At 44.2% G+C, this 14,518-nt stretch overlaps 1 protein-coding gene across 2 annotated transcripts in view; it reads right to left on the bottom strand.

Moving 5' to 3' along the window:
* Sptbn1 (spectrin beta, non-erythrocytic 1) overlaps positions 1-14,518 on the bottom strand; it is a 174,225-nt gene that overhangs the window by 66,452 nt on the left and 93,255 nt on the right. For both annotated transcript variants that reach the window (XM_059275169.1, XM_059275170.1), the window contains one exon: positions 953-1,104. In XM_059275169.1, the coding sequence (XP_059131152.1) occupies positions 953-1,104 (152 nt within the window). The remainder of the gene's footprint in view (positions 1-952; positions 1,105-14,518) is intronic.

The raw sequence follows: 14,518 nt of genomic DNA, 5'->3' as shown, positions 1-14,518 counted from the left end.
AGACGTAATAAAGATGAGAAGAGGCTTGACTACCTTCTGTTCTTGACCAGAGGGGACAGAGAAAGAAAATACCATCTTCATTTGTTTAGAGAAGCAATTCTGTTCACAGACTCCTAAAAGAGGAATGTAAAACCCTAGTCTCTCACCAGCAGTCAGAGGTGTGGATTGATTTGCAAAAGATCCACTGTGGCTGTCGAGTTACAGGATGGAGATCAAGTTCAACACAAGGCTTTTCTGGCAGCCCCGCCAACCACTGGCATCGCATTTTCCTGGTGATGTCAGTACAGACTGTGGGGCTCTATCCCTGGGCGTCAGCTTGGCGCAGACAGACCACCACCTATGGAACTACATGTGCTCTAGCGGAAAACAGAGCAGACTCTTGCAAGACAAGACCTGCTGGGCCAGTCACAGTGAGTGGCTTAGACTTCTCTGGTATAAGGTACATACATACACAAGCGTCACATTACTGGAGATGCAATTTTCACTGCAGACTAACAATCTAATCTCCCTGCCCAGAAGAAAAGGGTGCATTTACCACATGCTCTGTTCTCAAGGAGATGACACAATGTCAGCATGTACCGTCACCCCCAAAACAAAAGGACAGCAGGAAAGAACACGAAAACTGCCAGAGGCCACTGGATTCAACTCCTGCCACCTTGAGATTCCAGCTCAGATTTTCCAAAGAATCATCAGTAAGACATAAATTTAGAATTCCTTCTATGATCTCATGTAAGCATCCAAGACTGGCCCTTCCACTGCTAACACTCTGCCTTAACAGGGCCATCAGCCAGGATCTTCCCTACAGAGGAGGCAGGCACCTCAAAAACAACATCACCCAGAATCAATGTGCTTACCTTACTTATCAAGATTCTCTCCAGAAAACATTTTTAATTGCAGAATTTACCAAGAAACAAGTCCATACTTGTTTCTTCAAAAATGTTTTCCCACTTACCAGCCTTTCTCCGGAGAGGACCTCCAGGAGCTTGATGAGCATCCGTCCATCTCGAAGGTCAGTGTACAGGTCTGTGATTCGGCAGGACACTCGGGCAAGGTGGGAGTTGACCCACTTGGTAAAGGTCTTCTTCTGTACGGCTTCACGCTCATCTGTAAGCAGAGGAGAACTCACTTTACAACCAACCCAGTAGGGACAACAGCAGATGTATCCAGCAAAGTCCAACTGCCCACACAGCAAGAAGGCATCGGCAAAATTTACCTCAAATGAAACCTCCACTTAGCTTTGCTTTCTGGGAATGTTGGGATTTGGACAACCCTTGCACAAGTCAACTCCCAAGCTTGCAGCCAGCAGAATACAGCAGATGACGGTATGGGCCTCAATCAACTTGACTACAGAGCTTCTAGTGACATACTCATCTCCTATTCCCCACAAAGGGTGAGTGTAGTGGAAAGTACTACACAATCCATGAAAGGGCACGAGGCACAGAAACTTGGAGACAGCAGGAAACTGCTTCCCTCAATACAAACATCAAGGCCATGGGTCTTCAGTGATTCAGTCACATGTATTGTGGAAAACAGGTAACGGGATAAAGTATAAAGATAACTGTCCAGTCAATCAACAGGAAGGTACGTTCAGGGCACAGTGTTACAACAATATACTGAGACTGCCTTCGGGGTCTTCTACAATGCATACAATGAGCATCTCCAAACTTTTAACTACTCACTGAAAAGGAACCTGCTGGTATACACTTCAGAATATAGTCACTGAAAATTCAAGTCATCTGGAAAACATTATGCTGTGGGATGGTCTGTATGTCAAGTGTGTTGCTGATTGGTCAGTAAATAAATCACTGATTGGCCATTGGCTAGGCAGGAAATATAGGCGGGACAAGGAAAAGAATTCTGGGAAGTGGAAGGCTGAGAGGGAGACACTGCCAGCCGCCACCATGACAAGCCGCATGGGAAGATCCCGGTAAGCCACGAGCCATGTGGCAAGGTATAGATTAATGGAAATGGATTAATTTAAGATATAAGAACAGTTAGCAAGAAGCCTGCCACGGCCATACAGTTTGTAAGCAATATAAGGCCTCTGTGTTTATTTGGTTGGGTCTGAGTGGCTGTGGGACTGGCGGGTGAGAGAGATTTGTCCTGACTGTGGGCCAGGCAGGAAAACTCTAGCTACAACATTAGTTTTTTAAGCCTCGGTGATCCAGGTTTTGTCCAACTCAAATCTTAAAACCCTAAACACTGACTCCTAGAACTGGCCCTTTGGGTCATCCACAAATAGGCTTCCAATCTTTCTGTTTTTGCAGGATGCTCTAATGAGGTTGCTGAAGACTTTCAAGAGCTATCCAGAGTATATCCTGGAGCCACCCCATTTCCTGATTGTCAGATACAGAACTAAACAACCACCATTTATATACCTATTTCTGGTTCCACCAGAGCTGAAGCCCCATTCCCATTACAAACTCTCCATAATGATGTTTACAACAACTGCTGAGTTGAAAAAACCACCAGGTAGTATGTAAAACTCATTCCTACCGACGGAGTACATGGTCAGTGGGTCCTGGGTTCCTAGGTCGGCCAGGGGACAGCAGACAGTCCCATATCTGGAAGGCTGTGCCGAAGCTTCCATCCACCTACCACAGTGAGGCAATGAGGCAGAGACGATGCTGGACAAGCTCCTACTGCTGTACTCAAAGCCAGGCACCTGGGCCTCCTGCTGTGGTTAGCAGGTCCTTGAGGCCCAGCCTTTCCCTGAGGAACCACACTCACAAAGAGGGCCCTTCTTCAGGGACAAGGACTAACCAGAAACAAAGGGCCAGAAGAGTGGGACTGGGGGAAGTATGAAAAGGCAGCTAAGGGCATACTTCTGCAGCCTGCCAGGACAGGTCAGGAGCACATGCACTATTAACCTCACAATCATCATGATGGACGGTAACTTTACCATCACAGTGGCGAGGGGCGCTTTTGTTGTTGATGGTTAAGGTTTGGCTGTTTTGAAAGAGTAGTCAAGAGCAAAGTACAGAGACACATCAAATTAGGAATATTTCATAGACTGTACCCAGGAAACCAATAATTCCTGATTCAGATATATTTAGGTCTAACTAATTTCTTAAAAAAAAATTTTAGTTTCTTGCCTGGCAGTGGTGGCACACACCTTTAATCCCAGCACTTGGGAGCCAGACATAGGCGGATCTCTGTGAGTTCAAGGCCAGCCTGATCTATAGAGTTCCAGGACAGACGAAGTGACACAGAGAAACTGTCTTGAAAAAACAAAATAAATAAATAAAATTATGGTTTCTTGCATATGCTACAAAAAGCTGGAAAATGTCTTTAACAGGGCCCCTGATGGATATACCAGACTATTAATGAAGGGTTTGGGATTCAAAGTCACTACTACCCCAATCTATCAAGAGAATAAGATCAATATGAAAACCTGCTTAGATTAAAATATTTCTCAATAAACAAATGCAGTATGTCCCACAGCCTACCACTGTCCCTTTGAGTGACTCTCACATTAAAGAAACACTGGTGGCTTCTTTCAGAAGTAGTAGGAGCCCTGCCCCAGAGTTACAGCTTAACCCCACCCCCATCTCCCCATGAAGAGACAGAGGTCAATGATGGGAACAGAGAAAACTTAGCTCAAACATGCCCAAATCTGTGTAAGGAGGCTTCCCAGAGCTGCAGTGTGCCTCAGAGGCTCTAGAAAAGAAGGAGAAAGAAAAGGAAGAGAAATTGAAAAGTAAAAGGAATGAGAACTTTTGTTCTCCTTCCTGAATGTGCCTTTCCCCCAGTTTCAGGTTGAGGAAGAGTTCTAGAAAAAAATCAGAGACTCAGAACTCCACAGGCTGCCACCACCACACTGAAAAAGGCATAAGGATTCTGCTCAAGGACATGAACAACACCCTAGGACTGCGGAAGGGCAGAGACAGAGTCAGGCCAGCTGATGTGTCATCCTACAGTGGAGCATGTGCGGCACAACACACACCTCTGAAGCAGCAGCAAGGGGGGGAGGGGGGATCTACCCAGAGGCCCAGTTGAGGATGAGGGAACTGTCCCTGGAGACCCAATCCTTTGTTCCACCCTTCCTGGGAAGGCAAATGACATCATGCCTGTACTCCCCCTTCCCCACCCCAAAGCGGCTAGGGGAGATAGGCCAGACGCCTGCAGAGGACCAGAAGGCCCTTGGCAGACAAGGAAGACAATCCAGAGGGTTTCCAAGCTCAAGCTGCTGTAGCCGGCCAAGCTATGGGAGGAAGCAGTGGGGACAGAAGGGGAACGGGGCCAGCTGTCAGTCTCAGGAACATGAGGTAACTGCAGTGAGAGGGCTCTTTAAGCCACACACTGACCTGGTTATTTAGACAAGTGGTGTATTATGGTCCCGGGGGACACTGAGCAATGCCTATAGACTTTTTTTTATAGTGGTGACTGAAGGCTAGGTACTACTACCATCTAAAAAGTGCAGAGGCCAGGGACATCACTAAACACCCTGTACACAGGACAGCCTCTACCAAAAAAGAACAACAACAAAACTCAAAAAAGAACAACAACAAAAAACCAACCATTTAGCCTCTGGATCTCTGTGAGTTCAAGGCCACACTGGAAACAGCCAGGCATGGTGACTCATGCCTTTAATCCCAAGAAGTGAGCCTTTAATTCCAGGGAGTGATGGCAGATAGCAGAAAGGTATATAAGGCGTGAAGACCAGGAACTAGAAGCATTTTGGTGGTTAAGCTTTTAGGCTCTTGAGCAGCACAGTTCAGCTGAGATTCACTCTGGATGAGGACTTAGAGGCTTCCAGTCTGAGGAAACAGGATCAGCTGAGGAACTGGCAAGGTGAGGTGGCTGTAGCTTGTTCTGCTTCTCTGATCTTCCAGCATTCACCCCAATAACTGGCCTCAGGTTTGATTTTATTAATAAGACCTTTTAAGATGCATGCTACAATTTAGCCCAAAATGCTGATCATGCCAGGGCTGAGAAATGCCAGTTTAAAGGTTCTGGGCTTTTATCAATTATAGCTGGAACTAGAGTGTATCAGACTACATGAGCTAGAGAGGAACACCTGAATTTAGGGTTTTGTTCACTCACCTTTCTCTCTGCCTACATCAAAGCCTTTTTGAGTTTAACAGTTTGTACAGACTCCATGGTAGCAGAAAGTGCTTGCCTTCAGGCATACTCATTCCACTAAGAGCATGCTGCAAAGCAGAAAAGCAGTAGGAGTCCTTGTGTGGGTCAACGATTGTGGGCATTTGGTTTCCCCTGACATTTCCACTCTCCTCTTACCCTTGAAGGGCATTGTATGGCTGTCACCAAATCCAATCATACACATACATCATAAGGACTCACCTAAAGACTGCCTGGTATCAAACAGGATGGTAAAGTACTCAGAGGCATCCAGACTATTATAACTGCTCATTAGATTAGTTCCTGCTGCACTCTCCATCAAAGATGCATTCTCCATCAAATCATTTCAGAAATTTACCAGAGCTGAACAATCCTGTAGAAGCCATCTAAATCAACTTTCCTTCTTGAGTGAAAGAATCTCTTCTTCAACACTTGGGTTGTTATTTAAAAATTCTAAGCTGAGCCTTTTGGTATAAGCAGAGGATCTACACAGTGAGTCCAGGGCTATCCTAGACCACTGTAAGTGAAACCCTGACTCAAAATACAATACAGAAAGAGGGCTGGGGCAGCTCCGTGGTACAGTACTTGCTTGCCTAGCATGTGCAGTGTCCATGGTCCAATCACCAGTATCTTCTAAGCTATAAAGATAAATGAGTAAAATCCCAACAAGGTTTATACATGTATGGCAGGAGGTTATACGACGGATTATAGAAGATAATGTCTCATTTCTAATTTTTTATATAGCTAATGGCACTTACTTATTAGCATTTAATATAGCCCAGCCCAGACCTGAGTCTCTACAGTTGTCACAACTGTATCATGAGGTAGGAATTGACCCTGGGAGCAGGCTGGCTCCAGAGCCAGGCCTCTCAATGACTGGGAAACAGCATCTCATGTGCAACACTGGGGGGTAAGGAGGTTGAAGGACAACACATTTCCATCACACGAGAGTCAGAATTACCATCACTTTACCATCCTTGAGCAAGTCTCTGACATTGGGATGATGTTTCCACCACAGCTTGCTCCACCTTCAAAGCTAGAAAGCAGGTTTTCCTCCCAGATTTAAACACTCTTTGGTATCACCTTCCACGATGACTGTCCTTTCAACAGCTAGCACATCCAGAAATAGTGATGGGAGAAACTATGTCAAAGGCAAAAAAGAACCAGCAGTTCTGCACTGATGGAGCATGGTGATGCAGTCACGTGGTAAGGCAGAGCTGGAAGGAGGCCCAAACCCAGTTCATAAGGCTCTCATAAGTACACATTTCAGTGAAAGGGTCCCTGTAGCACTGAGAAACTAGAAACTGAAAGTAGCTCTGAGTGTGAAGACCCAGGCAGGTAGTTCTGAGTGTGAAGACCCAGGCAGGTAGCTGTGGATGTGAAAACCTATGCAGGTAGCTGTGAGTATGAAGACCCAGGCAGGTAGTTCTGAGTGTGAAGACCCAGGCAAGTAGGCTGTTAGCTCTATAGACTCTGGTCAGTAAGAAGTACCAAGCAGACAAGGAAACCCACCCTCCTCAAGAGATGGTAACACGTATGTCAGCTCTGATCTCTGAAGCACTGAGAGAAATCCTGTGACTGCACTTATTCCAGAAGCAGACTTTCACTGCAGTGTGCCCTGCAACAACACTCCATAATGCACAGTAAGTTGTTTCCTCAAAGTTCCCTGGAACCTTAGAGCAACTGCCAAGGAGGTGGAACCCCAAAGGCATCTCCAATAGAGCCCAAAACTCAGTATCACCAGCCAGCAGTTGTGGGACTGGTGCTAGGGGGGAGAGTGGGTCACATATGTTACTGTCCTTCCCATTCTTCAGTCACATAAGAGGGAACAATGAACTGGGCTCCACCCTCTCCCTGTGTTTCCCCTTGACTCTCTGCTTTACATTATCTGATAACTTGATAGTTCATTTCATAGCTTTCTTTAAAAAGATGATTAGATATTTAAAACAGAGCAACAATTCTGGATGACAGTTAAACCAAAGAGCTATGAATAATATCCCCTCCATCACCATCCCCTATTAGAAGTACCTAGTCCACCTTTTTTTTTTAAGATTTATTTATTTATTATGTATACAGAGTTCTGCCTGCATGTGTGACTGCAGGCCAGAAGAGGGCCCCAGATCCCATTACAGATGGTTGTGAGCTACCACCTGGTTGCTGGAAATTGAACTCAGGACCTCTGAAAGAGCAGCCAGTGCTCTTAACCTCTGAGCCATCTCTCCTGTCACCATAGTCTATGTTTTTTAAAGGAGCGTACTTAACAGTTCTGGAAAACTGTAATGCATCAGTACCTATTCAGCCTGAAAAATGTGTTGTAACGATAAGCGCACTTCATTAGCATTGGCCAAGTTATAGGATACAACAGCAGCTTTGATGAACACAGGGGTCTAGTTATAGAAACGACCAGACAGCATCCTCCACAATACTTCTCTGCATGGGCTACTGCAACCATATTCACCAGACAGTTTTCGCTATGGAAAGGAATGAGAGTCAGGAAAGGGGGTAAAGTCATCAGACATTCTGGGAGGAAAGTAAGAAGTGAAATAGTATGGTTTATATCTGGATTACGAAACCTTCCTTTTACTTTTAAAAAGCCTCAAGAATATTTTTTTCTTTCTGAGGTTTTTTTTTTTTTTGGTTGGGGGGTGGTTTGTGGGAGAATCTCACTCTATAGCCTAGGTTAGTACTGAACTGATGGCAACTCTGTGGTCTCAGCCTCCAGATCACTGGGATTAAAGGCAGATACTACTACCATTCCCAGCTAAGAATATATTCTATCAGATTCTTATTTAATTGTGCTAACATAACAGCTTGCCTTAAGAGATAGTAATGGCACAATTTCCAACCAAGTTAAATATAGACTTGGGTTCAAAGCAGTAAAAGGAGTTATAAGAATGGATGCTAACATGTGGTGGGAGGGGGCGACAAGGTTTGGAGAACACAGCCCACGGCTGGCTACTTAAAGCCACCTAATCTGAAATTCATGGTAAGCTGAACTCTGTGTCTAATCTAACTTCTCATACACTTAGAAAACTGTAAGTTTAGCCGGGAAAACAAAATAAAAAGCTAAAAAGTGACAAAAAAAAAAAAGATTATAAAGAAGCAAAGACCTTTAGCAATGTACTTTATACAGAAGAAATTAGAATAATTTCAAGTCCAACCCACCAAGTCCTTGCTCTGTGCCTTTCTCTTCATTCTAATTCATCTTAAGTTCATTGGCCCACGGTGCTTTTTCGAAGTTTACCCAATGCATTGACAGTCCAAATCACAGACTCAAGCCTTCCAGGGGCTCAAGCATCCTTTCTTAAGGTATCGACTTCATTGAGGGACATCTCTGGTACATTATCCCTGTGTTCCTTATCCAGCAGGTCTTGTTCATCATGCATGCTCTAGGCTCTCACCCAAGCACCTTCTCTCCCTGCCTTTGTTTGAATTGCTGCTCTTATTACAAAGACATTTTCCTTGTTCTCATTTTTTTCTTAAGACCCAAGCCAAGATGACTCACCAAGAGAAGAAGTCCTACTGGGTGTCAGTAAACATGATTTCATTATCTCTTACTTTTTCAGTATGTGTCCACCTATTCTCTACCAGCCTGCAAACGCCTCAAGGGTAGCAGCTCCACTCTTCACCCGCTTACAGTCTCATCCATCCACCTGGCAGAGCAGCTACACACAAACTTTCAGAGCTCAGAAAGGAGGCTCTTAATAAATCTTCTGCACCTAGTTGGTGGTCCCCCTGAAATCAAGGAGGGAAGAAATCCCCAAGCACAGAGACACATTCTAAGCAATTAAACACTATCATTGTGCAAAAAAAGCTCTCACAATTGAAGTGTTTTTGTAGTTGGTTTTTAATGTCTAAAATGTAAATACAATTGTGTTACCTTCAGATAAAGTCTAAAAAACCAACCTAGAGCATTTGAAAATTTTGTTTTGTTTTGAACTGTTAACATATGCCTGTAAAGCCACAACATACACAAAAGTATATAACTGCATTATTTCAACACAGTAAGACATTAACATAGGAGCTGGAGAGATGGCTCCATGGCTGCTCTTCCAGCAGATCTGGGTTCAAGCCCAGTACCCACATGGAGGCTCACAACTGTCTTTTAACTCCTGTTTCAGGATATTCCGGACACCTTCTTCTAGTCTCCATGGGCACTTCACATACATGGTGCAGACATACATCCAGGCAAAACACCCAGACACATAAAATAATAAAATAAAACTTAAAAATTAATATAGGGATAGAAAAATGGCTCAGCAGATAAATGTACCTGCTGCTAAGCCCAATGTCCTGAGTTCAAGTCCCAAGGACCCATATGGTAGGAAAGAACTGGCTTATACAAGTTGTCTTATGACCTCCACACATATGCTTTGGTATCCACACAGTCACCTGCAAGTATACACCCATATATGCACATCAAATAAAAATTTTAGATGTAATCAATAAAAAAAAATTAGGGCTGGAGAGATGGCTCAGCAGTTAAGAAAGCATGTTGCTCTTGCAGAAGAAACAGAGTTTGGTTCCCAGCACCCACATGGCAGCTCAGAACCATCTGTAACTCCAGTTCTTGGGGATCCAATACCCTTTCTGACCTCCTTGGACACCAGGCATGCATATTATGTACATACATACATGCAGGCAAAATACTCAATACCCTTTCTAACCTCCTTGGACACCAGGCATGTATATTATGTACATACATGCAGGCAAAATACTCATACACATAAAATATAAAGCAAAACAAAAAAATTAACAAGATTCAAAGGAGGCCAACTGTTGTTAAGACTAAAAATTTTAATGATTTATCTATTAAAGCAAAACCCTTGAGTTTTCTCCCCCTCTTTAAGGAAGGAGAGAGATTCTAATGAAATACTAGGATGGGAAGGAGATCCTAGATATGTCTTACCTTGAAAAAACAAACAAAACATTTCCCAGGAGCACCATGCACAATGACATAGCAGGAAACTAGAAACAAGCAACTGGTCCTAGTGATAACAGCGCCAACTGTTCTGAGGCAACAAGAGGAAGGAAATCCAACTCCTGGCTGAAGGCCTCCCTGGACTAGTCTGGGGCCTTTAGTTCATGCTTGCTGGCCGGCATATAAATAGAACTTGAGTTGGAAATTTTTCCTAACAGCTCCCTTTGATGAACAAAACACCCATAAACATCTATTATAAATGCACATGCAGGACTAGGGATGTATCTCAGAGGCAGTACACTTGCTTAGCATTCATAAAGCCCTAGAATAAATCCTCAGTATCACCACAAATCAAAAAAGGCACATGTAGCAGATATGCAAATCTGTAGGCTATAAGATCAGCTGTGAACTGTTTAACCTGCAGCTGCACTCTGCATTCCAAGCAGCACAGCCTGGATTCTGGCACGGCAGAGCGACTCCAAGGACACACACCTGTAGTACTGAACTCAGAAAGCAGGCTAAATCCCTGTATGCCCCCTCCAGTCCTACTTCAAAGTGAACCCCTTGAATACATAATCTACAAGAAGCCACGACTGTGGAACAAGTTGGGGTTATGGCCAGAGCTTCCTCTGAAAATAAGTGGGCAAATAAATGGAATTATTTCTTTGAAAATGAGATCTAAGAGCCAATGTGAATTAACAATAGTGTACAGAGCCCAAACCAGAAGGAGGTAAAAGGACTCCATGAAAAATGTTCACCAAGTATTCACTGGAAATGGTACCCCTCAAAACTGCTTCAATGCAGAGGAAACTACATCATGAACCTAGTAATCCACTATTCTCCATCTTCACAAAATGCAGCTAGGGAAGTGGCCTGGAACTGCTGTCAGAGAGAAACAGGAAGGAGGACAAACGGAGCCCACCCTTGTTCCTGTGCACCCGTGGAGGCTCCGTTAGGATCTTCCACAGCTTTAGCTTAGGGTTTGGCATAATCCGTTAACTACGTGAGGAAACTGAGACACAATGTTTTTGGTGACTCGGCAGAAAATATACGCCAGCAAAGACACAGCTGAGCTAAGACTCACTTGTATTGGAACCCCAAAGAGCCTCAAAGCCCTGCTCACATGCCACACTGTTGAAGGAAAACAGATACCGATCAGCTTGCTAAAACAAGAGAAAAGGGGGAACACAACTGTCCATCTCCAGTCAGTTTCTTGATGATTTTAAAGATCAAATCAGTGGAAGGGAGGGACAAGGAAAAAAAAAAAAAAAAAACAGGACGAAGAGGCTGGCTCGTCAGTCTTCAGTTTGCTATCTAGCACCTACATAAAAAACTGAATCTGGTGGCATGTTCTTGTAATCCTAGTGCTGGGGAGGCAGAAACAGGCTGAACTGACACCTAAGGTTGTCCTCTGGTGTCCACATTCAATGTACACATGTGTTGTACCTACATACATATTTAAAAGAACAAATTATAAGTGAAAATCTTAACGTAGCAAGCTAACGTAGGTGTCAGTAAACTTCAGTCTATGGCCTATTTTTTTATCACCTGGAAGGAGCGAGAACCCCCACCCTCACCACAGAAGACACTGGATGAGGGCGTTGTTATATACTGGGCAGACAGACACTCTACCACCCAGCTCTCCTCTTTGCTTTTTGAGAAAAAGCCTTACTTAATTGCCTAGGCTGGCCTTAGAGTCATTATGTAGCCCAGTCAAGCCGTGAACTTATTGATCCTCCTGCTGCAGCCTCCTAAGGAGCTAGGATCACAGGTCTACACCACTGGACATATTTATCTTTGCATTTTGAAAAGAATGTTCAAAGAAGAAGGTGATGCACTACAAAAACCCTTTGTGGCACACAATAATCACGCTGTCCTTTATACTGAAAGTCTCTCATTTTAGGTTTAAAACACTTTTATATTATTATTTGTACCACAATCTGTCAGAGCTCAGTTTCAAGTCAACCTCAATTTAGCAAATAAAATTGTCTGAGTGCTGGCTATAAACAAGTCACCAAAAACATTGTGTCTCAGTTTCCTCACGTAGTTAATGGATTATGCCAAACCCTAAGCTAAAGCTGTGGAAGACCCTAACGGAGCCTCCACGGGTGCACAGGAACAGGGGTGGGCTCCGTTTGTCCTCCTTTCTGTTTCTCTCTGACAGCAGTTCCAGGCCGCTTGTCATACCAGGTACTACTTTACACCTCTCTGTTAAGCCAGCTGATGCTCCAGAGTGACACACATTTTTTAAGTGCTGTTGCTGCAACAGTGACCACAGGCAGAAGACAAACTTGGGAACTGTTCCCCACCCATCTGGCTACCCTTTGTGTCAGAGCCTAGGGTAGCACCTACACATTAAGGGGATAGAAACAGCCGGATGCTCAAGGCTGGCTCTCCTAACTAGTTGCATTCTCTCTAAAGGGCATTCATGTTCCATTACCTCTCCTTCCCCAACACTCCCTGGAAGGAGAGTGAAGTGGATTCAAGATGAACAGAAGGTAATATGTAACTGCTATAAATATTAGGACACAGTTTCAACATACACAAACATCAGATCCTTGGTTATTAAATTATATGCCAGAATGCTATTACTGACACAGACTAGTACCAACCATCATAACAGGCACAGCAAAGATAAAACACAAAAGTAGCTTAATATCAGCACATGAAGCTAGGTGTAAGTGAGTGGGTTGTTTGTGGTAAGTAATAATGCTTTCTAAGAAGCAATGAAGGGTCTGTGAGATGGTTCAGCAGGTAAGGGCATTTGCTGCCAAGTCTGATGATCTGAGTTTGATCCCTGGAACCTACCTTAAGAACCAATTCCTGAGCCTTGCAGTGGTGGCACAAGACTTTAATCCCAGCACTCGGGAGACAGAGGCAGGAGGATCTCTGTGAGTTTGAGGCCAGCATGGTCTACAAAGCAAGTTCCAGGACAGGCTCCACAAAAGAGAAACCCTGTCTTGAAAAAACAACAAAGAGAAAAAGAAACAATTCCTCCAAGCTGTGTTTTTACCTCTGGCATACGCATACACACACACACACAACACACACACACACACACACACACACACCTAAACCAACCTATCATGTGACAAACAAACACACTGGTAAAATTGGGACTCCCTCTAGCAGGGTCTGGTGGTGTAGCTCACTAGGGGGTGCAGTGCTTGCCATCCAAACCTGAAGCCGTAGGTTTGCATCTTAGCACCACAAACAGGGTATGAAGGTACCTGCCTAAGATCACAAGTTCAAGGTCATCTCTGGCTACATGGGAAGTTCAAAGTCAGCCTGGCAGCACACTGAGTATGAAGCCAGCTTGAGTTATCATAGAGTGAGACTGTCTCGAAGAAACCAAAAACAAATGAACATAACACATTTAAAAATTGGTCTCTGTCTCAATGAACATTACAAATTAGTCATCTAAATCCCACTTGGCCAGTGACCACAGCCTACTGTAGAAACCATCAGGGTTGAAAGGACATTGGTCTATTTCAATTTCAATGTCAAACTCCAAAGTGCAATTATAACAGGGACTTCACGTGTGTTTGGGGGAAAGGGGATGAGGATTGTCTACTACACTGGAATTTCACAAATAACTAATGACTGTGAAAAGATTAAAGAACAAAATGTAAAATAATAAGATGCATCCTGACATAACGTAATTTAAAATAATATACTAGTGTATCAAGTCAAAATTTTACTTCTCAACTACACCCAGGAAGCAGAGGGAATTTCAAGCGAAGCCATGCTAAAAACTCAAAGCCCTCAGACTACTTCCTCTACCTCTTGAAGGTTCTAAGACAGACCCCACTGCTGTGGGATGGTCTGTATGTCAAGTGTGTTGCTGATTGGTCAGTAAATAAATCACTGATTGGCCATTGGCTAGGCAGGAAGTATAGGCGGGACAAGGAGAAGAATTCTGGGAAGTGGAAGGCTGAGAGAGAGACACTGCCAGCCGCCACCATGACAAGCCGCATGGGAAGATCCCGGTAAGCCATGAGCCATGTGGCAAGGTATAGATTAATAGAAATGGATTGATTTAAGATATAAGAACAGTCAGCAAGAAGCCTGCCACGGCCATACAGTTTGTAACCAATATAAGTCTCTGTGTTTACTTGGTTGAGTCTGAGTGGCTGTGGGACTGGCGGGTGAGAGAGATTTGCCCTGACCGTGGGCCAGGCAGGAAAACTCTAGCTACACCCCACCCCCACCCCACCAACTAGTGCCACCAACCAGGGACCAAGAGCTCAACTATGTGAGCCCATGGAGGACATTCTCATCCAAACCACCCCGAGTAACTACTTATTGAGGAAACAGTATGAAACACTGGGAAGGGCATTTAAAGATACTTAAGAGTTCTTTCCCAGGCTGGTGGGATAGCTCAGCAGGTAGAGTCACTTGCTGCCAAGGCTAACAATCTGAGTTTGAAACCCAGAACCCACACTGTGGGAAGCAGAAGACCAACTCCTCTGAGCTGTCCTTTGACCTCAAGCTTGCCATGGCATGTCCATGCCT

The sequence above is a fragment of the Peromyscus eremicus genome, chromosome 10 (assembly GCF_949786415.1).
Source record: "Peromyscus eremicus chromosome 10, PerEre_H2_v1, whole genome shotgun sequence".
In the NCBI taxonomy this organism is placed as follows: Eukaryota; Metazoa; Chordata; class Mammalia; order Rodentia; family Cricetidae; genus Peromyscus; species Peromyscus eremicus.
This window is presented reverse-complemented; position numbering and strand designations above follow the sequence as displayed.